At 35.2% G+C, this 22135-nt stretch overlaps 1 protein-coding gene across 4 annotated transcripts in view; it reads left to right on the forward strand.

Moving 5' to 3' along the window:
- Positions 1–19120, forward strand: part of STRN3 (striatin 3) — a 60181-nt gene extending 41061 nt beyond the window's left edge. For all 4 annotated transcript variants that reach the window (XM_071426956.1, XM_071426958.1, XM_071426959.1 and 1 more), the window contains 9 exons: positions 4181–4314; positions 9574–9749; positions 9877–9924; positions 10030–10151; positions 11235–11402; positions 11653–11793; positions 13743–13850; positions 16096–16182; positions 16293–19120. In XM_071426956.1, coding sequence (XP_071283057.1) covers positions 4181–4314; positions 9574–9749; positions 9877–9924; positions 10030–10151; positions 11235–11402; positions 11653–11793; positions 13743–13850; positions 16096–16182; positions 16293–16462 — 1154 coding nt within the window. In that variant the 3' untranslated portion in view covers positions 16463–19120. The remainder of the gene's footprint in view (positions 1–4180; positions 4315–9573; positions 9750–9876; positions 9925–10029; positions 10152–11234; positions 11403–11652; positions 11794–13742; positions 13851–16095; positions 16183–16292) is intronic.
- The last annotated feature ends 3015 nt before the right edge of the window (positions 19121–22135 follow it).

Raw genomic sequence — 22135 nt, forward strand, 5'->3', positions numbered from 1 at the left:
TTTGGCTCTTTTAGGATGATCTTTGACCCATAAGTCCTGGTATGGTGTCAGCTACAGCAGAAATAGAATTTGCATTACTGCTGATTCCAGGAATCGATTGGTTCTCCTGTTCTTTTTCATCCTTGGCCTCACAAATGCCTGTCAACAGGCAAGCAGAAAACAACCCCAAACCACATTTCAAGGAGGTTTTTTTGTTGTTCTCCAAAACTCTCATTTTACAACAGTCATCTTATATACTGCCTTCCTTTTCATCTTTGTTTTTATTTCCATATTCAAGATGAAGCAGTATCAAATTTACCTGTGGAGTGCGATTGAAAAATCTACAGATGAAAATCCACTTGCTAAAACTTGTAGACGTATATTTGGGTTGTTTTTAGATTCAGTGTTTACATGCTTTAGGTTGCCTTTCAGCCATGTTTAGGTATTTAGGCCATACATGTTGTGCAAAGAAACACATGCACAGACCTTGTTACGGACAGGGATGCTGTCTCAGGTAGAGGCCTTACATCTAAAATTATACTGGACAAAACCAGTATATATTTTTGAAGAAATAGATGCTAGATTTGAATTTGATAGGGACTGACTTTTATTTCCTGGTTCTGGTAGTACAAACATTGTGTTAGCCTTCAAGTAAAGATTGTTCACACTGTTCAAATAAATTGCTTTCATGTTTATATTTTCACGCTGTTTAATGTGTCCATGTCTTTTTAACTTGTCAGTGTAGTTTGCTCTTTATTTATTAAGAGTAATAATATTAATATCTCTGTCATCTTATTTGCTCATTTTGGTTTCTGCATAGTTTTTAAACTTGAATATTAGAGTGTAAGTTCTGCTATTTCTATCCTGAATGCTATGTGGCTTCTGTACCATATGGTGCAAAACTGCAAATAAACAGGCAGTGTTTTATTTGAATTCCTTCTAGATGTATTACAAGGCCAAATACTTCATTATCATAAAATACAGCTTTTACTCAGTTATTTATTCAGCTGTGTTCTGAAAGTTAAGATTTTGCAGGTAACTTCAAGCTTTTTTCCTAGGGTACACTAGCCTATGCTGAGGAATTTTGTCAAGCTATAGTTGTCTTTTGACTGTATGGAAGTTTTATGCCATGCTTTGAATATTACAGTTCTGACATAGTGATTGGTAATTTTTTCTTGAAGGGGGTTCAGGGAGGAACTAGCTCTAAATGGCTTGGAATATCTCTTTCATACCTCTAAAGGTGTGAGAGTTTGGGTTTGGGTTTTTCGTTTTTGTTTGTTTTTCATTTGTTTGTTTATTTTTCACTCTGAACTGCCTGGTTAATTATAATGTTATGCCATAATCACACTTGATAATTTTGGCCATGAGAAATTGGAGTTTCCATTTCAACATACTCTATTATTTCAGAAATGGTATCAACATGATTTTCCATCCAGTGTAGAGAAAATTACTTTCTTCACTGATTGTTTTCAGTTTTAATATCTATAGATTGCAGAGGTGTCAATCTACAGATTGACAGAAAAAAAGCAGTAACAGCTAATTACTTGGGTATGAACAGCTGCTTTTGATGTACCACATATTAACTTTGTGGGCAACAAGATGTCCCTGTTGTACAGTAGACAACAACAGCCTATATGAGTATACATATGTGATCAGAGATTAAAGCAGTTTGTACAATCACTGCTTGATTTTGACTTAATGGTGTATGATGTGAAGAACTTGAAGGTAAGAAGTGCTTGTTAAGATTGGCTAAGCAAATATTTAATTATACAATTTTATATTTCAATATTTATTTCACCTAGTTTCACCTACAAAGGAACTTGTACTATCACATTTTAACTTTATATTTATTGATTGCAAACTCAGTTAAGCATTTATATTATGCTATGACAGTAATATTGTACTGTGTGGTAGAAAAATATTTGTATTTTTTTTCTAGATTAAAAGCATTAAAAAGTCATTTATTTAACTATCACTTGCATATACCTATTGTTGCATTGTTTTGGTATCTGAAGATGTGGGTCTTTATTTTTAGTAGCTGTAACATCATGCATTTTTCATTGTGTTACTATTCTGCCATTTCCTTTTTTGCAAAAGCAGTTTGCAGCCATTTTTTAAACTTCTCAAATATGCCTCACTTTAAGATATAAAATTCACAAATAAATTATAGAACACATATACATACATATTGGCAGCTTTAGTATTCTGAATTAGTCTTCTGAATTTTGAGTAGCATGAATTTTGAAGCTTTAAGTAAAGAAATAGTCACTCATGCAAACAAAACTTGACAAATTTGTGGTATAGGTTCTTGATGTGGTGGTCCTTATTTTTTATTGTAAAGCATAGGAAGGTTGATCTGTTAAGGTCAGGTGACGTTAGTTTCACAAAAAATTAGTATGACAGGTTACAGGGCTTTCCTAAACCTGTGGGCCTGTCCTAAAGATCAAATAGGAGTAAGGGGAAAATAAACAGATGTTTTGTAGGAATATATCTTTTTTGTAATATAAGTTGTTCGTAGGTTTGTAGTAGATCTTCAGATGTAGAGTTTTAGTAAATTACTGATGGAAATAAAAAGCTTATTCATATAAGGGCATGGTAAGCCATTTTGGGCTGTTAATGTAATGTAGCATTCTTATGAGTCAAACTTGTATGGATTGTGAATGTTTTTACAAGAGGTGATTGTGCATAGTTAGAATATTGTTTGCTCTTTTTATGCAATTGTAGGAACAGCAGTCTGTATTCTTAGATTATGTTCTTGGATTCTCAGAAATAGTTGAATTGACTATGCTAATGAAGTTACATTTCTTAATAGTACGATAGTTCTGAAGCATTAAGACCTGTTTTATTCTTGGGAAGTGATGTCTTTTGATCTAGCTGGACTGGCTCCTGTTTGCCTAGCCCTAGCAGTAGTGCCAGACATCTGTAACTTTACACCTGGTTTCAGTCACTTTTGTACCATGGGAGTGGATCAGACCTAGGTTACCATTCAGATAGTGGTCATATGGAATAATGGCCATGTGTGTTCTAAACAGGAATGTGTTTATTATTAGTCCTCTTGTTTAGAACTGCTTCTAGAAGACAAAATCCCTGGAAACTGGAAACTGTTTTCTCTAAGATTGAAGGGTTTTCCAGGAGGATAAGAAATAAGGAGTGGCATTAAAGCGAGGCCATAATTCTGCCAGATCAGTGACATTCAAAAGTCAAGCAAGTTTAAGTTTTCAAGATGTCAGATATAATTTAACATATTTTGCAGATGCTTATACTTAGCTGAAGTTCACACAGACTTTAATTTCACATACTGTACTTAAGAAGTGTTGCTATTTCTAAGTGGAAAAGGAAACTGAAAAGTAAAAGTAGCTTCTAAAATGTGCTGAAGCATTACAATGTTTATGCCTTCATTCCTGTTCCTTATTGCAAAATTGGTATTTGTGGGTTAATGGAGATTTGCAAAATCATTGAAGAGGGAAAAATATGGGTGAATATTTTAAACTTTATTATTCAGATGCAAATTCATAGTAAATGGTTATATATAACTTTTATTCATTCTAAATGATAATTAACAGAAATGTTAAATTTTAATTTGAAATATGCGCAGCTCAACAACATGAGTATCAGTTGAGTGTACTTTAAAATTAGAATCCAAAATCATGCTGAGAAACTAAGAGAGGAAATGAATAAATAAGAGATGCTTTCATTTTTTTCAGTTGCCTGAGAAAACTCAAAGCGGAAGAGATGTTTTGCAGGAGTCTTTTGCTTGAGTGATTAAAAATATTTAGTGTAGAAGTAGAAATATTTAACTAGTATAAAACACAAAGACGTATTTGCAAGTGGATAGAAGGCAGGAAGCATGGTGTATTGAATGAAAAACTCAGCTGAGAATTTGGAAACCTGGGATGTACATTTGGTATTGCAGTGTAAAGTAATGTCAGTCAAGTCACTTGTCAGTATCAACACCTCTGTAAAGTAAGTTGAAATCAAATGATGAAGCCTGGTACAAGAATTGTGTATATAATGTGTGTGTGTTTGCACATGTGTGTGTGTCCTCATGCTCTTGTTTTTGTTTTTTTTTAGTTGGGGCTGTATGTAGTACATACAAGTTCAGTTTTAAACTCTGCTTTGCTGTTAAGTGATGAATAATGCAGCTTTTCATCAGTTTGAATTACTCTATTGAGACTTAAAGAAACTGTTTTGTTCTTTGTAGCTGAGCCAATAACGTTTCCACCTGGAGGAGGCAAGTCATTTATTATGGGTTCTGATGATGTGTTGTTAAGTGTACTGGGCCTTGGAGACCTTGCAGACTTGACAGTAACAAATGATGCAGACTATAGTTATGATGTAAGTGCAATTTTATTTTAAAATTCTTTATACAGTTTAACCAATAGTAGTTGGGTCCCTTCTCCTCAATCCTGAACATTACTGATGCACTTCTTTAGTAAAAGCTGTTACTTGGAATGGCAGAGCACCTTGCAAATGAGCTAAGTAATTTGGGTTACCAGAATTAAGTGAGATGACTTGGGTTTTTTCTACATTAATAATTTAATTCAGATTTTGTCACTGGGAGGGGGAATGTGTTATGACCTAAAATACATATTAATGCCTTAACATGACCAAAATTACAGTTATACATTGAAATGGAGTGTTGAGCAGGCATGGTATGAAACATAAATATTGATATTAACTCACTTATTTGCTGTCCTTCTAATGAGTAAGTAGTGTTAACAGCATAGACTATATATATATAGTAGTATATTTCAGATGTAAGCTATTAGGAGGTATTTCTGTTGTAATCCAGAGTGTTCTGACATTCCTTTGACCATATTCATTAAGCTTCTACCAATAGTGTTAAACAAATTTTTCCTTGGCCAGTAACATAGGATGGCTGGTTAGGGAAGTGTTCAGGTAAGTTTTGCATGAAGTATTGTATTTAAAAAGTCTTGTATTGGCTTGACTGCAGATTGCAGCTTTGTATTGCTGTCTTTTGTGAACTACAAATTCTTTATAAAACAGTGTGCAGCCATTTTGCTTATTCTGAGATGGAGGGATATTTAGTGGCAAGCCAGGACTAAGGTCAGAAAGCATTGCAATTAATATACCAACTAACAGAACTGTCACATGAGAGTCTGCTAATTGTGACAAACCTGACAAACAAACCTGGTTTTGTGGTGTGAAGAGTGAGGCAGAATAGAGGTTACCTTTGCTCTTGGGGAACTTAAAGGAGAGAATAGCTGATAAATACACAAATATGAAGTGCTGCCTGAGCTAATAAGAAATTTGCAGCAGAAACACACATTTGTTGAAGGTTGGAAGGTGTTAATCATCCTGTAGATGAAGTTGATCTTACTTTTTCAATGTAGTTGAATTTTCAAAATTTTTTCACTTAAACGCCTGAGGCTCTTTATTTTCAGCTATTTCGTGCTCTAATATCTGGTGTATACAGAAGACAAAAGATAGAAGTAGAGTTTTTCTTACTAGGCCATTCACCAAAAATGAGTTGTGATTGACCATGATTGTCACTTGGTTTCTCTGCTTCTTGTCCAGTCCTCTCTTCCCAGTACTCATAGGATATTTTCTTCCTTTTAAAGCATAGCTGAAAAATGCACAGTGGCTTCTGACTTCATGTGTCAGAAAAAACAAAGTATAAAATAACACAGATGGCAACAATTTTTTTAATATTTAGGATGACACTGACCTGTCACAACTTTGGATAGTCTGAAATTCAGATGCTGTTAGTTTTTCATCACAATGTTTCTTTAGGTTAAAAATTCCATGATAGTTTTTAATTGCTGAAGTTGTTCCCTCATAGCTATGGATTTGCAGCACAGTAAGACAATCTCCTTGCACCTGTAATACAGTACTTCTAGGGCATTGTACTCTAATGCCCCTGTAAGCTTAGGTAAAGTCACTTCCTTTTCCAGTATATCTCCAGACAAGGATGTGTGACACTAAGTTAATGTGTAAGTAAAACAAGAACAATGAAAAAACCTCAAACCAGAACACTTAATGCATTTGCTCCCAATAGGTAGCTCTTCAGATAGCTTTTGTGAGCTGTTAGAGTGCATTAATAAATAAAGCCACAACAGGCTTCCATTACCTTTCATGTGTCACTCCTTGAAGAGTGTTGTATTTTGAAATGGAGAGGATATGAATACAGGATAGGGGTTAAGTATAAATCTTAAGAATTTCAACTATAACTCAAAACATTTCTGTATGTTTGATTAAATTTACCGGTTGCTCCAAGACCAGTCATCTGGTAAACAGTAGTCATCTCAAGTCATGTCTTTTTTATTATCAGTTACTTAAATTGACCTCAGTGCATGTAGTTGTTTGCATGCTGAGGGAATAATGTTGCCAAATCAGATGCCTCCATTTGTATATTTTGATTCCATAGCACCAGAGAATGGGGTTTTTCTGCAGTACAACTGACTGAAAAATGGAAAAGTTTCCTTTATCAGAGCATGTAAACTTGGAAATCTCCAATAAGTTACAAAATTATCAAGAAAAAAGTAACATTAAAACATAAAAAGACACTGCAGCTACTAATTATTGTTCTATAAAATTTTTGTTTGCTGTTGGGGAGTACTTGTTCGACATAGGGAAATGCATGTCTCTTTACAATTTGTTAGGATTCTCTTGACTGCAGGGGCAAGGAAGATCTTCATTCCCTGATGCCTTTTTTTTGGTGGGAGGGAGTTGTTGTTTGTGTTGGTTCAGTTCAGGTGTAGTCTCAGTCCAGTTTGCCTGTGCTTTACAAGGCAGAATGAATGGGTTGTTTGATCCTTCTTGGTCTTTAGTAAAGCCTGCTAAAGTCCACAGAAAAAGGGAGGAGCAGCTAGTGAAGTAGTCTGTGTTGTCATGACTTTAATTATTTTGACTGTGTGTGTGTATAAATACACACTTAGAGTAGAGCATCCAGACTCAGTGGGGCAGTGTGTCCATCTACACCTTATGTTTTGAGAAGCTTTGGGGATGTCACACTTTTGAACATTGATATATACTGTCCCATTTCACCACTTTGCCATTATTCCTCTGGCCTGTTTTGTGAAATAATCTCACATTTATCCTTTGTAATCATCAAATCCCTTTTCCAAATCCTTGACTGTGTTTTTCTCAGGTGGGGTTGGGTTTTTTGGTTGGTTGTTTTTTGGAAATACATTACTAGTTAACTTAGAGATTGCAAGGACCCCTTTGAAGATGTATCAGTTGTTCTCTTACTCTTGCAGTAAGGATATCAAGATCCATTAGAAACATGAATAGGGAAAAGAATTTTAAAAAAAAATGGTTTATGTATGGCTAAATTTCTAATAAAGTTTATGTGGTGTCTTCTAAAAGAACCATGATGTTCCAGTCCATTTTTAAAAAATTAAAGCTTCAAAGCTATGCTTAAAATAGGAAATGTACTTTACTTTTCATAACTTGTGTAAATTCTATACCTTGCATATTAGCAGATTTCTCTGTACTGCTGAAAACAAAATTACCCTTGCAACAATCCTTTTAAGAAAAAAGAAAAAAAAATAGAATCAACTCTTTTCATGTTTTGAAATATACGGATCACTGTATCCAGTTCTGATTTTCCTGAATGACTTTTCATCACAGCTGTGGTGGATATTGTTGTGTGGCTGCACATTGCACCCAAAAAATTGCTAGTCACCTGCATAATCTGGGATATTTCATGTGCTAAAATTAAGGATTGCTATTTCAAGTTTTTGGCTCTAATTTCTCTAAGCCCCAGATCACTGCAAATACATGAGGGAACATAAGTTAGCTAGGTGGGTGAATATGTTACATAATGAGGATTTAAAATATCAAGGGACTCTATTTTTTAGGAAAATACCTTTTTTTTTTTTCTTTCCTTTTCTCCCCTTGTATTGTCCATTTGGGGAGGGAAATAAATCAATGGTTTGGTCCATATTATGTTTAATGCAGAACTCCAGAATTCCACTCTGTTCTGTTTCCTAAAATGAAAGATTATTCTTGTTATGAAGCTTGCATATAATATGCAGTATAGGGCTAAATAACTTAAATCTCAGTAAAAATATTGCAGTATTCAGTGTACTCTGAAATAGGAAGATTGCAAGCAAAATGCTTTGTTATTATATGTATTTCTTGGTTGGCATTTAAAAAACCCTAAAAATTCAGGTTACATGTCTGGTATAACAAATTTCTGTGACTTGATTTGAATTAGGTAAAGTTTGCACTTAGGACAGAAATTTACAGTAAAATAATGGAAAAGCAAATGTCTGCACTTCTGTGACTCAAAACACTAAATTTTATTGTCTGAACCTTTTTGTTTTGTTGGCTGGATTTGAATTTGGTTTGAGTAGTGATAATTCAATCCAGATTATAGACTTGGTCCAAAAATAGTTATTACAGTATATGCTACACTATTATCTGAATATTTTCAGTCCTGACAGATAAAAGGTAGTAAGATTTGATTAGCTGTGGGAGATTTTAATTTCTTATTAGTGTTGCTGAAATTAGTTTGAGATGTCAAGCTCTTCTGGCCAACAGTTGAGAAACATACTTTTCAATTACATGCTGAAATAGATAGTTAAGATGAAAGATACAATTAGCTTCCTTTTGTGTAACACAGAGGATACAATTGGTTTCCATTTATTCTTAGTTTGCTTATATTGTTCATCTAATTCAAGTCAGTTTTCTAAACTACCTTTAGGGGAAAAGAGAAATACCCAGATAAGTTATTTCTTTATGATGGAGGCTTTGGATGGGATGCAGTCTGCTTGCTGCATAAATATAAATTGTATTCAAAGCTGTAAATTAGTCTCTTGGAATCACTAGAAGGGCTTGTATTTTTCTCATAACTCTCCTTGGTTACCTATAATGAGTACGAAGCAGCTGTAATTATTGTATTTTAGCCTAACAGTCTACAAGTTAAAAGTATGAATTGGATGTTCACAGTGTATAAATATAGAGTTTGCATATATTGCTTCACAAAGCAGCTAAGTTATTGTCTCACAGATACATTTGAAACTCATTAAAGACTTAAAAAATATTTGTGTAATGTTATGTTTAAAATCATGACAAATGTCTATTGAAATTTTGATTACTGTGTACGTGACGTCACCTGTAGAAGTATTCAAGAACTATGTATGTTTCTTGTCAACCTTAGTCAAGTTACTCATCTAAGGAAGATCACTCACAAGCACCTCAAGCTCATTGTGTTTAAGTGATAAATGAGCTTTTGACAGCTGTAATCTCTTCCTTGGGTGCAGACAACATGATACACAATGAAACATTTCTCTTTCTGCAGGGAAGAAGAGTTAGTGTCATTGCACAAAAGGATTAAATTCTGTTCTGAAAATCAAGTCTTCTTTTCTGTGTGTTTAACATTATATATCATTCCAGCCTGGGTCAAAGGAAACTGTTACAACAGAAAAATTTTCAGACTGTCTAGCTGGCCAGATAGGGTTGTAGATAGATAGAGATAAATCAATAGATAAATACAAAATTAAGGTTGAATATATATTAACTGAATCAAGCATAGGAGGTTTTCCAAAAATACGAGGGGATATATATATATAAAATCCATATTTTAAAATCCAAGATAAGATGACTTCTTTCCTTTTCTCTTTCAAGTTGCCAGCTAATAAAGATGCCTTCCGAAAGACATGGAACCCTAAGTATACGCTACGCAGTCATTTTGATGGAGTGCGAGCATTAGCTTTTCATCCTGTAGAGCCTGTGCTGGTTACAGCCTCTGAGGACCATACTCTAAAACTCTGGAATTTGCAGAAAACGGTTCCTGCCAAAAAGCAAGTATATGGGTTTTATAAAACATCAGTTGTGTTTTAAATGCCTTTGAAATGGATTAAACTCTTACAGTTTCAAGTTTTTCAGTAGAGATTTCAAGTGGCATAATAACTCTTCTTTTTCTTTCAGGAGTGCCTCTTTAGATGTAGAACCCATCTACACATTTAGGGCCCACATGTGAGTGTTCGATATTATTCATGGCTAATAAATAAATTGTCATTCATAACAATATATTCTATCCTGTAGGCAGTTACCAATCAGCTTTTTTCTGTCTCTCAATAGTGGACCGGTATTGTCATTGGCAATTAGTTCCAATGGAGAACAGTGTTTCAGTGGTGGTATTGATGCAACCATCCAGTGGTGGAACATGCCTAGCCCTAGTGTGGATCCATATGATACCTATGGTAAGTTCCTTTTAAAAGATAAACAACTTCTGACCATTGTCTTCAACATTATTTTTCTACTTGATGTTAATCTACTTTCTGGAGCTTTTGTGAAATATTACTGCCATTTCTCAGCTATGCTGTGTGTTTTCAAGTACTTATGTGTGGCAAACATTAGTTATTTATTCCTGCTTGCACTGATGATGTACTTTGTGTAGAACAGTAATAGGGAGACTTAACAATTCCTAAGATTTATGCAGTAAAGAAAAAAAAATCATAATTTATATTTTTGAGAAGCCTAATATTTTGAACCAGAATTACAACTTCTCAATAACTATGCATTTCTTCTGATGGAAATTTGCCAGAAAACCAAGATAAGTGTGCTCAGATTCTATGTCCCATGTTTCTGACTTGCATCTTAAGTCCCTTACTTTAGATATCTTTAATTTTAGATGTCTCTAAAATTAAATAGCTGGTAACGGCTTGAAAAACTCTGCATAAATTTAAAAACCCTTTATAAAAGGCAACTATAAAGTATCAGGGAGATGAAAATAAGATTGCTAGCTCCACAAGAAAAAATTAGTCCTGTTTTTATCATTAGTGCGATTGAGAGTTTTAGACCATACCTATGTGTCAGCAGAGTAAAAAATGCATCAAGTAAGCATCCAGTGTTAAAGTGGAAAGCTGTTTTTCTGCACCTTGTACAAAGGAAGGGCTGTGATCAAGCATCCTTAAGATGTTGAATTTGAAAGGAAGAAATAAGAGAGGAGGTGGTAACAAGAGTGAATAATTTGGGGAAAAGGGACATAGTTGAGTTGTTTGTGGGGTTTTTTTTTTCTTTGTTGACTGGTTTGGTTTGGTAGGGTTTTTTGGTTTGAGTTTGTTTTCCTGGTTGGTTGGTTGGTTGGTTGGTTGGTTGGTTTTTTGGAGAAAGATGGCAATGGTTGTGCAAAATGACTTGTGCAATATTCTAGCTGTTGCTTAAAGAGGAAGGGCAGGGGGAACATTCAGCTGGTTTATGTGGAATTTAATTTATGTTGAGGTACAAGAAATAATGAATGCTTCTTCACTAAAATGGTTTCCTTTCTCAACTTTTTTTTACAGAGCCAAACGTTCTAGCTGGCACATTAATTGCTCACACAGATGCAGTCTGGGGTCTTGCTTACAGTGGTGTAAAGAATCACTTACTCTCTTGTTCAGCAGATGGCACTATTAGGTTATGGAACCCACCGGAAAAAAATCCCTGTATTTGCACTTACAATGGAGAGAAAGGTAACTTTCTCTTTCAGTGGTTTTGAAAATCTGTTATGAGGCAGCTGATGATGCATCCAGGCTCATTGTCTCCATTTATCCAAACTAGGTAACATAGCTAAAAGAATAACTTGTGAAATAATTATGGTGCTGTAGCATTACTTTAAAGAAAAGAGCAAATATCTTCTTTAAGTATAACCTTAAATGCTTAAATTGTCAGGAATTTTTAAAGTGTTTTGTTCTTTCTAAAGATTTTTTTTGCTCTTTCTAGAGCGTGGAATACCCACATCAGTTGACTTTATAGGTTGTGACCCTGCTCATATGGTGACATCTTTTAACACTGGCAGCACAGTCATCTATGATTTAGAAACATCCCAGTCAGTGGTAATGTTTTCATCACAAGTAGAATCTGGTAAGTAGAGCTCTTCTGTAATAAATACACATCTTGAATGTGGTACCTGTTGCATCATTATGGTACCTCATTGTATGGTGTAGTAAATGAAAAAGTTTTACTCCTCTGCTGCATCATTCAGTTTGAAAGATGGTTAGAGGCTTGGAACAAACATTGTGGAAAGGTGTTCTAACTCCTCTACTCTGCTTTTGTGAAACCCTGCCTGGAGTGCTGCCTCCATCTCTGGGGCCACAGCATAAGGACATAGACCTGTTAGACTGTGAGTCCAGAGCAAGATCGTGAAGATGATCCCAAAGCTGGAGCACCTCTCCTCTGAAGACAGGCTGAAAGGGTTGGGGTTGTTCAGTCTGGAGAGGGTTCTTGGGAGATATTACTCTGATCTTCCTAAAGGGGCCAGAAACTTGGAGAGGAGCTTGTTTATACAAGGGCATGTGGTGACAAGACAAGGGGGAATGGTGTCAAACTGAAAGAGGGTAGGTTTAGATTCAATATTAGGAAGAAGTTCTTTACTGTGAGAGTGATGAGATGCTGGCACAGGTAGCTCAGAGAAATTTGGGATCCTTCATCCCTGGGAAATACTCTAGGCGAGGCTGAATGTGGCTTAAAACAACCAGGTTTAGTGGATGGATGGTGGACCTGCTTGTGGCAGGAGGGATTGGAACTAGGTTAGGTTAAAGGTTAAAGGTCCCTTCCACTCAAGCCATTTTATGATTCTGTTAGCAGGATTTGAAAGTAGTTAGAGGTAGTGAAAGCAACAGTTACTGTTCTCTAAGATTTCTTAAGATTCAGTTTTCTGATTTGTATATGAAACCACAGTTTTCATTATATAGGCTTGACATGGAGGATATTAAGACAAGTAGGTGAATAATAGGTGAATTAAACAGAATATTTAATTCAGTGTAGAATTCTGCACAGGTTGGGATTAAACACACTTTCTGGTGGAACTTTGTAGAAATCCTGTTGCTGCAAATAAAGTGTTACAGAGAGGTAGCTCATCAAGAATTAATTGCATTATTTGATGAAACTTTATGGAGGAGGCTTCTTTTTGTGATGCTCCTCAAGCAATTTGTAAGGAAAACCTCCAGTTTCTGCTCATTCCTTTCTAGGAAATGTGATTTAAAAGAATAGTGCAAGGGGAAAATCTGCTTCTCCCCTCTAAGTAGTGTAGTTTACTTTAATTATTAAACTTACACACTTCAACACAGGTTATAAAACTGTGTGAAAGCTATCTTATAAATACCTTCTGCAAAGCCTGACATTGAAGTGAGAAGGAACATCACAATTTGGAGAAATACCTTTTCTAGTTTGAAGAGAGACTTTTAAATGGATTTAAGAAAAATTAAGCACAGAAATTAAGATACCAAGATAGTTTTTTAAAAAGAGTATCCTGTAGACTTCTAAAGAGATTTTAAACCATTCATTGTTTAAGTTGAAGTCACAAATGTATGTGACAGAATCTAAGAGGGTTAGGTTGACTTCAGTTTCTTGGATTCTCTGGTCTAGTAGAAGGTGTCCCTTCCAACCCAAACCACTCTGTGCTTCTGTCTTTCCCCCCCCCCCCCCCCCCCCCCCCCCCACCGCAGACTAAAGATTTTTTTGATGCAGAGGTATAAGAGCTGTGTGCTGAACATACATTACTCATGCTACAGTTTGTTTCTACTTGGCTAGTGCTGCCCTGCAGTACTTGCTGGGTTTTATCTCTCAATAATCTTTCATGGGTGTAAACTACTTGTAAGCTTTAACCTTACAGTACCATGGCTAGAGTCTACCTCATTTTGCCCCATCCTGTGAAGCAAGAAGCTTTATTTCTTAGGAGATCCATTGGTCCTAAGATTATACTTACATAATGTTAAATAATATGCTAATCTTAAGTGTAATGCTAAAATACTGTCATTTTAACTTTAACATTTTCTTTAAGGCAGATGAATATTCTTTTCTTTTATTTTCAGGTGTACAATCAAATAATCATATTAACAAGGTAGTAAGTCATCCCACACTTCCTGTAACTATTACAGCACATGAAGATAGACACATCAAATTTTTTGACAACAAAACGGGTAAGAATAAAGAGAACCTAATTTGTATATAGGAATATGTTTAAAAAAATCTGGATGATGTAGGGAGAATCCATTTGTAGAAAACTTACTACTGATTTAGTCTTACATCAAACAGAACTTTTGGTATTTCTAAGATTAAACCTTTTCAGTACCTTCTCTGTGAAATAGTGATACCTGTTGCAATTGTGACTTCAGAAGTCAGAAAACACTCTCAAAACAGGCAGAGATAGTTATGAGGGACAAGAAAGTGGTCTTTAGTTTAAAGCTTTCCTGATTTATAGAGTATGTCTGCTTTCATTTCCATGCTTTTAACTCTAAGCATGTGTCAGTTATGTTTTTCAATTCTTAGTAGTAAAATATCATTTAGTACATTAGGGCAAGAAATAACCCTAAATTCATCGTGGTAATGAAATCCTCTGTTATACTTAAGCTGTTGATAAGGTTTATAAAACAGAAAAGGATCTGGAAGAAAGAGGGTAAGGAAGGCTATAGGAGAAAGCTGCACTGTCTGTTGTGACAAAAACATTAAAATAATTGTAAGGACAAACTTCTTATTTGTGAAATTACCTGTCACTTCCTACATGTTACTTATCAAAGTTGGAAGGAAAAAAGATCAAACTCACTTGACATAAGCATGTGCAAAACACCTGTTTGAAGTGTGTTTGGTTTGGTCCCAGTAGGAGATGGCAAACCCCAGTAGGTTCCTGGGGTTTTTGTTTTCTAAAGCAAAAAGCTGGACATTTTTTCCACTTTGCACGTGCCATGAATGTATGTATTTGAATTTTGGTTATTAAATGCATTATACTGATGTTGCTGAAATTAAGATTTATTACTTCAAAGAAACAAAGAATAAGGAAAAAAAATCTGCATGAAGAAATAATTGGGTCAAAGACAGGAATCAGAGGGTAGAAGTAAATGTTTTTGTGGAATAAAGTATCTGTGGGTCTGGAGCGATCAGCAGTATTTCAACATAGTGAGTCATCTGAACAGGGAGCAGTATATTGACAGTTAACTGGCATTCATTAATTCAGGTTATTAAACATGAAGGCTGATGAGGAAGAACTGGAGATCTTAAAAGACATAAAAGCAGGCAAATTAAATTCCATGTGGATAAATGTGAAATTATACATACAAGGAAAAAAAAACATTGTTATATAAAATAATAATCACTGGGCCAACTGTTCTTATTTAAAGTAAAACCTCAGTTATAATAAGAGGTTAGATAAAAATACTACTTTGTTTCTTAGCAGTCAGAATAGCAAAATGCGTATTAGGAGGGAAAGGAATAAGAGGCAAAAGGGAACATTTTTAATACCTTTGCATGAATACTTTGAAGTCTCCCTTACCTCAAAGGGGATATAGCCAAGTTAATATGTTTCAGAGATGATCAAAGATCTTCAGTAGCTTTTAGCTTCTTCAGGAAGCATCTTAGAAACTGAATGGTTTGAGATTCTTCAGGAAGAAGAGCAACTGAACAAAGCTGATTTATGTTCTTCATGTTGGTCATGGTCTTACAGGGATTTATTTGCTCTCTTTTTCAACACAAGAACTGAGGTTCACTTGCTAATCCCCAAGAGGTGGCAGACTCAAAACAGGAGAGAGGCAGTGATTCTTCTGTGCAGTTAAACATTCTGGAACTCCTTCCAAAAAGCATCATGAGGTGCTAAAAGATGTTATTAGGAGTCCAGGAACAGAGATCAACTTCAAGAAATTAAGAGTACTTGCATTAAGAGTACTTGAATGCAGAGTTAACTGTTCTGGACATGACCAAACAGTTAATTGTTAGAAGCTGGAGAGTATTTTGGGCAAGTATCACCTATAGTTGCCTTATTTTTCTCTCCTAGCAATGACAGAGATAGATGGACCATTGATATGGTTCAGTAAGTCTCATTTTATAAAGCTTCATCAAGACTCTCCTACTGCAGCTGTTATTAGGACATTTAAGAGATAAAGGTTCTCATTTAGTCATTTCAGGTCTTCACTGTTGTTGCTGCCAATAAAGATGCCAAGTGGACAAAGATTGTTTACAATGGGAATACCTTTTTGAGAGTTGTGTGTCATTTGCCCTGATGTTTATACAAGAGTCTGCAGTTGAAACTTTCTAATTTCTAATGGAATAGAATTATTCAAATATTACTGGAATCTAAATACGCATGTTGTCTTATATTGTGTTTAAGAGGGATGGATTGATGATTTTTAAATAAACAGTACTTCACAGGAAATTCACTGTTTATTTTTCTTTTAGGTAAAATGATCCATTCTATGGTTGCTCACTTGGATGCTGTCACAAGCCTAGCTGTAGATCCTAATGGAATCTATTTAATGTCTGGAAGTAAGGGGTTTTTTTTCACATTCTATATGTTTTTATATAAATTATGCATTTATGATGAACTAAATTTCTGACAAATATAATCTTTTATTTTTCCTTTCTTTCCTAAACAGGCCATGATTGTTCCATTAGGTTGTGGAATTTGGACAGCAAGACATGTGTGCAAGAAATAACAGCTCATAGGAAAAAGCTGGATGAATCAATTTATGATGTAGCATTTCATCCATCAAAAGCATATATTGCCAGTGCAGGAGCTGATGCCCTTGCCAAAGTATTTGTGTGACATAGCAGAACAAACCTGCATCATAACAGCAGGTCTGTTTGGACAAAAAAGAGGGAATGCGTCACTGCCATCAATTATAAGGTTACCAATAAGACACTACATCTGATCTGCCTGGGTGAAGGCTCTTAAGTGGGGCAGGTAGAAGTTGGTGAAAAGTCACCACATCCTGAACAATGTCAGGCTCATTCATTTAACTGTAATTACTGTATTTGGGGGGGTGGGGACAAATACAAAAAAGAAAACCAGTATTTGTAGCCTTGACTGGATATGAACTGAGCGTATGTCTGTTCTTTAGGTGTCTTTAAGCAAACGTGGAGTCTGATCTTACAAAAGACTTTTATTTTGGACTCTGTGTGCTGCCTTAGGGTTAGGAATGTGGTGCTCTTGTGGGGGGAAGTGAGCTCCAAGAGTAGCTTTCTTTTCATCTCTTAGTAATCTTCTGTTTATCAGTTGAATGCCACAGATTCCCCTTTTAAACTTTTATTTTGCTTTAAAGAAAAGGAAATTTAACTTAAAATATTTTAGCATTAGTTGCACAAAATGTTTGGATAAAATTCTAGTTTTTATAAGTCTTTTTATATATTTAGCCTGTCACAACAGTGCTCAAGATTGTATTGATAATGTTTTTCTGCATTATAGAACCCTAAAACACAGAGATCTCACTGACCCGCTGCTGTGTAACCACAATCTTCCCTTCTTTTGCCTAATACAGCTCAGCTAAGTCCTTGCTTAAGGATGCTAATTCATCATCATCGCATAACTGTCTTCATAAATAAAGGACTGTAAAATGTGTTCAAATGAAACACAGAGGGGTTAACACCCCTAAATGAACTCTTAAAAAAATTAATCTTGGCATCCTATCACTATGTGATATTTTGTACATCTTACTGTATTTACGAGTTTATTTATCAAGGATTACCCATCTTGCTAATGGCCTATTGTTATTTATTTCACTTTTTGTTGGTCTTTATATCCTTTTATGTAGTGTGTTAAAGGGCCCTGTATATCTGTTATGGCACTCTTTGAACAGTCTAAAATAGGTGAGAAAATGGGACATTTGATAATTCTAAAGTTGCAAACCAAGAAATTCTTTTTCCTCTGGTTAAAAGTACCTGGAGTGGAGTTGATTCCAAAAAAACAATCTTGTTTCAGAACCTTTGGAGTGAAAATTATTTTTATTTGCATTTCAAATAGAATACAAAAGTAGTTAATTCAAGATTCATAAATCTGCTGTGTTTTGACTAGTTACTCCCTGCTTTTATTTTATTTTTCAGAAGTGCTTCAGTTTATGGTGTAACTAAAAATTTTGTTTGTGTAATGCATGATTAATACAAAAAAGTATTTTTTCTAGTCTTCCACAAAACTTTTCTGATCAGTTTGCGAGTTTTGATGAGTTTTGTAAGGTTTCTGTTTTACAAACTATGAATCAGCAAATTTTTAAGATTGTACCGCATAGCAAAAGTACAGCTGTTGAAAAATAATGTATATAAAATGCATATAATAAATATTAAATGGTGTACCTGTATGTTACTGTTGGCTACATTATTTTGAGTTGCACAGTTTGAAAGAGTCATTTTACAAATTACTAAATTCGGTCTCAATTTTAGCAAAATGACCATTTGTTTATTACGCTTATAAGCTGCTTTGCTTTTGCAAGATTGTAATAGTTGTCTGGATGTTGAGCAACTGTTCAGTTTCAAGCAGCAGTACCCACATATAAGAACATGTTTCCACAATGTTAAAAAAATTTTTACAAGAACAAATCGAAAATTGCTGGTGTATTCTTACAGCCCTTCTAAGATTATAATCTCAGTGTTTTTTCATTATCTATGCATATGAAGTGAATCTGAAGTGATTTAGGAGCCAGAAAGGTACTCTGTTTTTATTTCAAACTGGCACTGAATAGTTGTCTTGAATTAAAAAAAAAACCAACTAATTTCTAAATGCCTAAAATTTGCCCATATATCTCACCTCTGTCCATTTCGTTACAAGTCCTCCTGTAAAGTTGATGAACAAAAAACTAAACTGAAGGTCAACATTTACCTGTTCTGTGATGAGTCACTTTGCTCAAAGCGTATCAGCAGAAACAGAATACCACAATATGAATATTTTTGTGTGAAATAGTATGTTTAGATATAAGTTAACTGAAGCTAGAACATGTTCCTATAAGTGGTTTAACTGCATTGTTCCATGTAAGTTTCCAGTTTTCCAGTAAGAATGTATTTCATGCCATCTCATGTCAAGCAAATTAGAAAAAAAAAAAAAAAAAAAGGAAAGAGGTGCTCATGATAGGCAGTTATATTTTGGAATTAATTTTGTTTTAGTAATAATGTTGCATTGCTTGAAATGTTACAGTAAATTATAATTGTGTAGGAATTGGAGAATTTTGTCCTTTATCATGAAGATTGAGGTGAGGCCTTCCAGTAATTGCTTGTAGGACACTAAGACTTTACTTTTGAAAGTAACATTCAGCTGATTTGCACTTTTTGTTCTTTCCAGTCTAAAGCATTCAACTAATCAACAGACAAGAGAGTATTTGAATTTTATTGGAAGTAATTTAATAATCGCCTTTTCTGAAGCCAAACATTGTTTCTGGCAGCTTTTCCAGACTGCTGCATTTTAATGCTTAAATAAAATGTGATTGTTTAATAAACATTACCATGCATAACATTTACCTTTTTTTTAATTGTATTAAAATTGAAATGATAAAAACCAAAATATTTGCTTATTTTCCTTAATTGAAATTTTAATGATCATCTTAGTTCACTAATGCATAGTGGATCAAGTGCTGTAGTGAGGCATCAGTTATTGAATATTACCAATAATTTCTAATACCTCTTAGTTTATTTATTGTGGGGTGTAACATGCTGAAACCTTTATTTGTTGGGTTTGAGGTTTTGAAAATGGAAGAGCTATAGTACTGGTGATGGGGAAGATGATAGTGCTCAAAGAAATGGTTTTATTTAGCAAAACCACCTCAGCTTATGAAAGGATTTACTTCTCTTTTGTGAGACCCAAAGGACTGGTGCTCAGAACCCGAATAGAAAGATATCTGAATGTGTTTAATAATACCTGTAGCAGTTAGGGTGTGATTGATAAGTCTGGGTTAACAGACTTAGTCTCCATCTTGCTTTTTATTGTGGGAACTGTTTTAAGCAGATCAGTGGTGACTGAAGTCCACTCCAGCATAAATGGTAGTATGCTCTCCACATAAATAGTGAATACACATGAAAAAGAATGTAACAAGCCCTGGTTAAGAATCTTCCATAATTGAGAAATACTAAGGACAAATTTATTTGCCAGGAGAAAATTGGTAGGTTTTCCAGTGGAAAAACTGGACTTGAAGTTACACTATCAGCGGCCATGCATTTCACATATTGTATGCTAATTTATTTTGAAACTGACAGCACACTCTGTCCAGGCATGTTCTTCTTATTATGTGCTTTAATTTACTTTGAAAGTGATTACACTCTTCTCCAGCACTTCCCATCTCACATCAGTGGAAAGCCCCTTGCTCACACAGTGCTGATTCCTTGCATTTTTGTTCTGTTTGGTTTCATAGACTCATTACTAGGGTAGATGTTGACAAAACCAGGAGCTGTGTGTTGGCTTCCTGAATTACTGGTGTGTCTCTCTTGCCTGAGATAACCCAGGTGACTGACTCTGCTAACCTTAATAAACAGTTTTCTGTAAAGATTTATCTGACAGCTGCCATACAGAAGAATTTCTTAGAGGCTAGAAATATTTTCCCTAGTTTGACTGACCTAACCCCTGACAGTTTCCATGGTACAAATGCATTATATTCTGTCAGAAACCTTTTTTTTGGCAGGTATTTGGGTTTAACAGAAGCAACTGATCTTGGTCACTTTCTCCTAATTGTTTGTGTTAGTCTGGTCTCTGTTCAGATTTGAGCAAATCTGACCATTGGGAAGTAAATTCCTTGTTGATATATTTGCTACCAACATGATGTGCCAGACAGGTCTGGGTTTTTTCCTAAACTGGCTCCTAGTCCTCACCAGAATTAGTTCAACAAGTTTGTGTATCTCATCTAATTTAGAGTGTTTAGATGAGAGAAAGCTGTTTTCATATCTACCTTTTCTGAACAAGTATTCTTAAAATACCCAAGGGTGTCAAGAGAATTTCAGAAACTACATAATAGTGAATTTGCTTTTCATTTGAAAAAAACACTATTTTGATTATATAGTTGGTTTGATTTGGAACTTATCAAAGCTTTCAAAGTGGTGCTAAGTTAGTAATTTTTGTAATTTTCCCATCTAATTTAAAGTATTTTCCTAAATCTTGCCAGTCTTTTTCTCAATCTTTTGACTTTTTGGTGTCTCTAACTTGTATTATTTGGCAGATAATTGTTTATCATACTTGTAATCTGATCACATCCACCAGGGCAGAAAAATAGTTTTATATCCCTTTGCTTACATTCTGCCATACTCCAATTGCTGTTAAGTAGTAAAGGCCATATCTGACCTCAGCAAAGGTTGGAAGAGTTTAGTTAACATTTGCTAGCAAAAACAGCAGTGCAGGATTCCCATGCTGGTGCCTTAGGAACTGGTCCAGTGTGCAGTTCAGCTGTAGGCTCAGTTCTAGCCTGGGGCTGAGGGTCTGTTTGGGCTCCCAGGAGCTGCTTGGCAGCAGGGAGTGATGCTACCTGCTCCTTCTGCCTGTGGCAAACCCTAATCCTGCCCTTCACCATCCTGACCCTGCTGCTATTCACAGGCAACTGCTCTGGGGGTGGAATGCAGAGACAAACAGGACACAATATTTGCTTGTGTATAGATGTAGGTGAATGTAAACAAATCAGTGAGTAATAAAACAATGAATACCCTAAATTTCATGAAAGCAGCTTATGATCAAGGACACTTCACTAACTACACTTGATTGTTTGAAAGGAAAGGAAATTTTGATCCTAATGAGATTAAATTTAAAGTGGTCATTTGCTTCAAAGCAGAGATTAAATCCTGGGATTTAATCATAGACAGCAAATTTTCAGAACCTATTCTTCATTCAGCTGAAGCTAGAGGCAAAATTTTTGATGCCAATGAGGGCAAAAGAATGCCCGCTCCAGTTAGTAGATGTATATGACAGAGAAGTGGCTCATACTTCAGTTCTAAACTGTTTGCTGGAAGTTTCCATGTGTTTTGTGTCTCTATTTGGATGACAGGTGATCACAAGATAGTCAGCCACGTTCTGCTTCCACTTATTCCCAAAAATAATACTTATGTTTACTGTCCTAGGGCCAAACCAGAACCATTGATTTTATTAGGCTGTGGATTTAAGTCCCAGTTTCCAGGCAGTTTGCTTAAGAATAAAATTGATTGCCTTTGACAGTGCTCAGGCCTTCTGTGACACTTGCATGGAACAGAGAAATTTTCTGTCATTTTTGTGGCTTTGATACTTTCTGGACCTGACTTACCCTTCAAGCTAATGAAAGGAAGGAAACTGCTGACAAAATTGGTGGAGCTATGTAATGATATTGAGAATTAACCCATAAGGAAAAAGCAAGGCATAAGCAGTTGTTCCTGCTTTTCTTCAGAACAGGGAAGGTAAAAATGCTGTATTTTATGGGGCCATGCATGATAGAAGGGAAAGCTCACGTGACAACACTAATATGAAAGGCAAGTGGAAGTAATTAAAATATTTATCAGAGAATCTACTGTT

The sequence above is a fragment of the Agelaius tricolor genome, unplaced genomic scaffold (assembly GCF_023055355.1).
Source record: "Agelaius tricolor isolate 1412-34295 unplaced genomic scaffold, bAgeTri1.0.p SCAF_5, whole genome shotgun sequence".
Lineage (NCBI taxonomy): Eukaryota > Metazoa > Chordata > Aves > Passeriformes > Icteridae > Agelaius > Agelaius tricolor.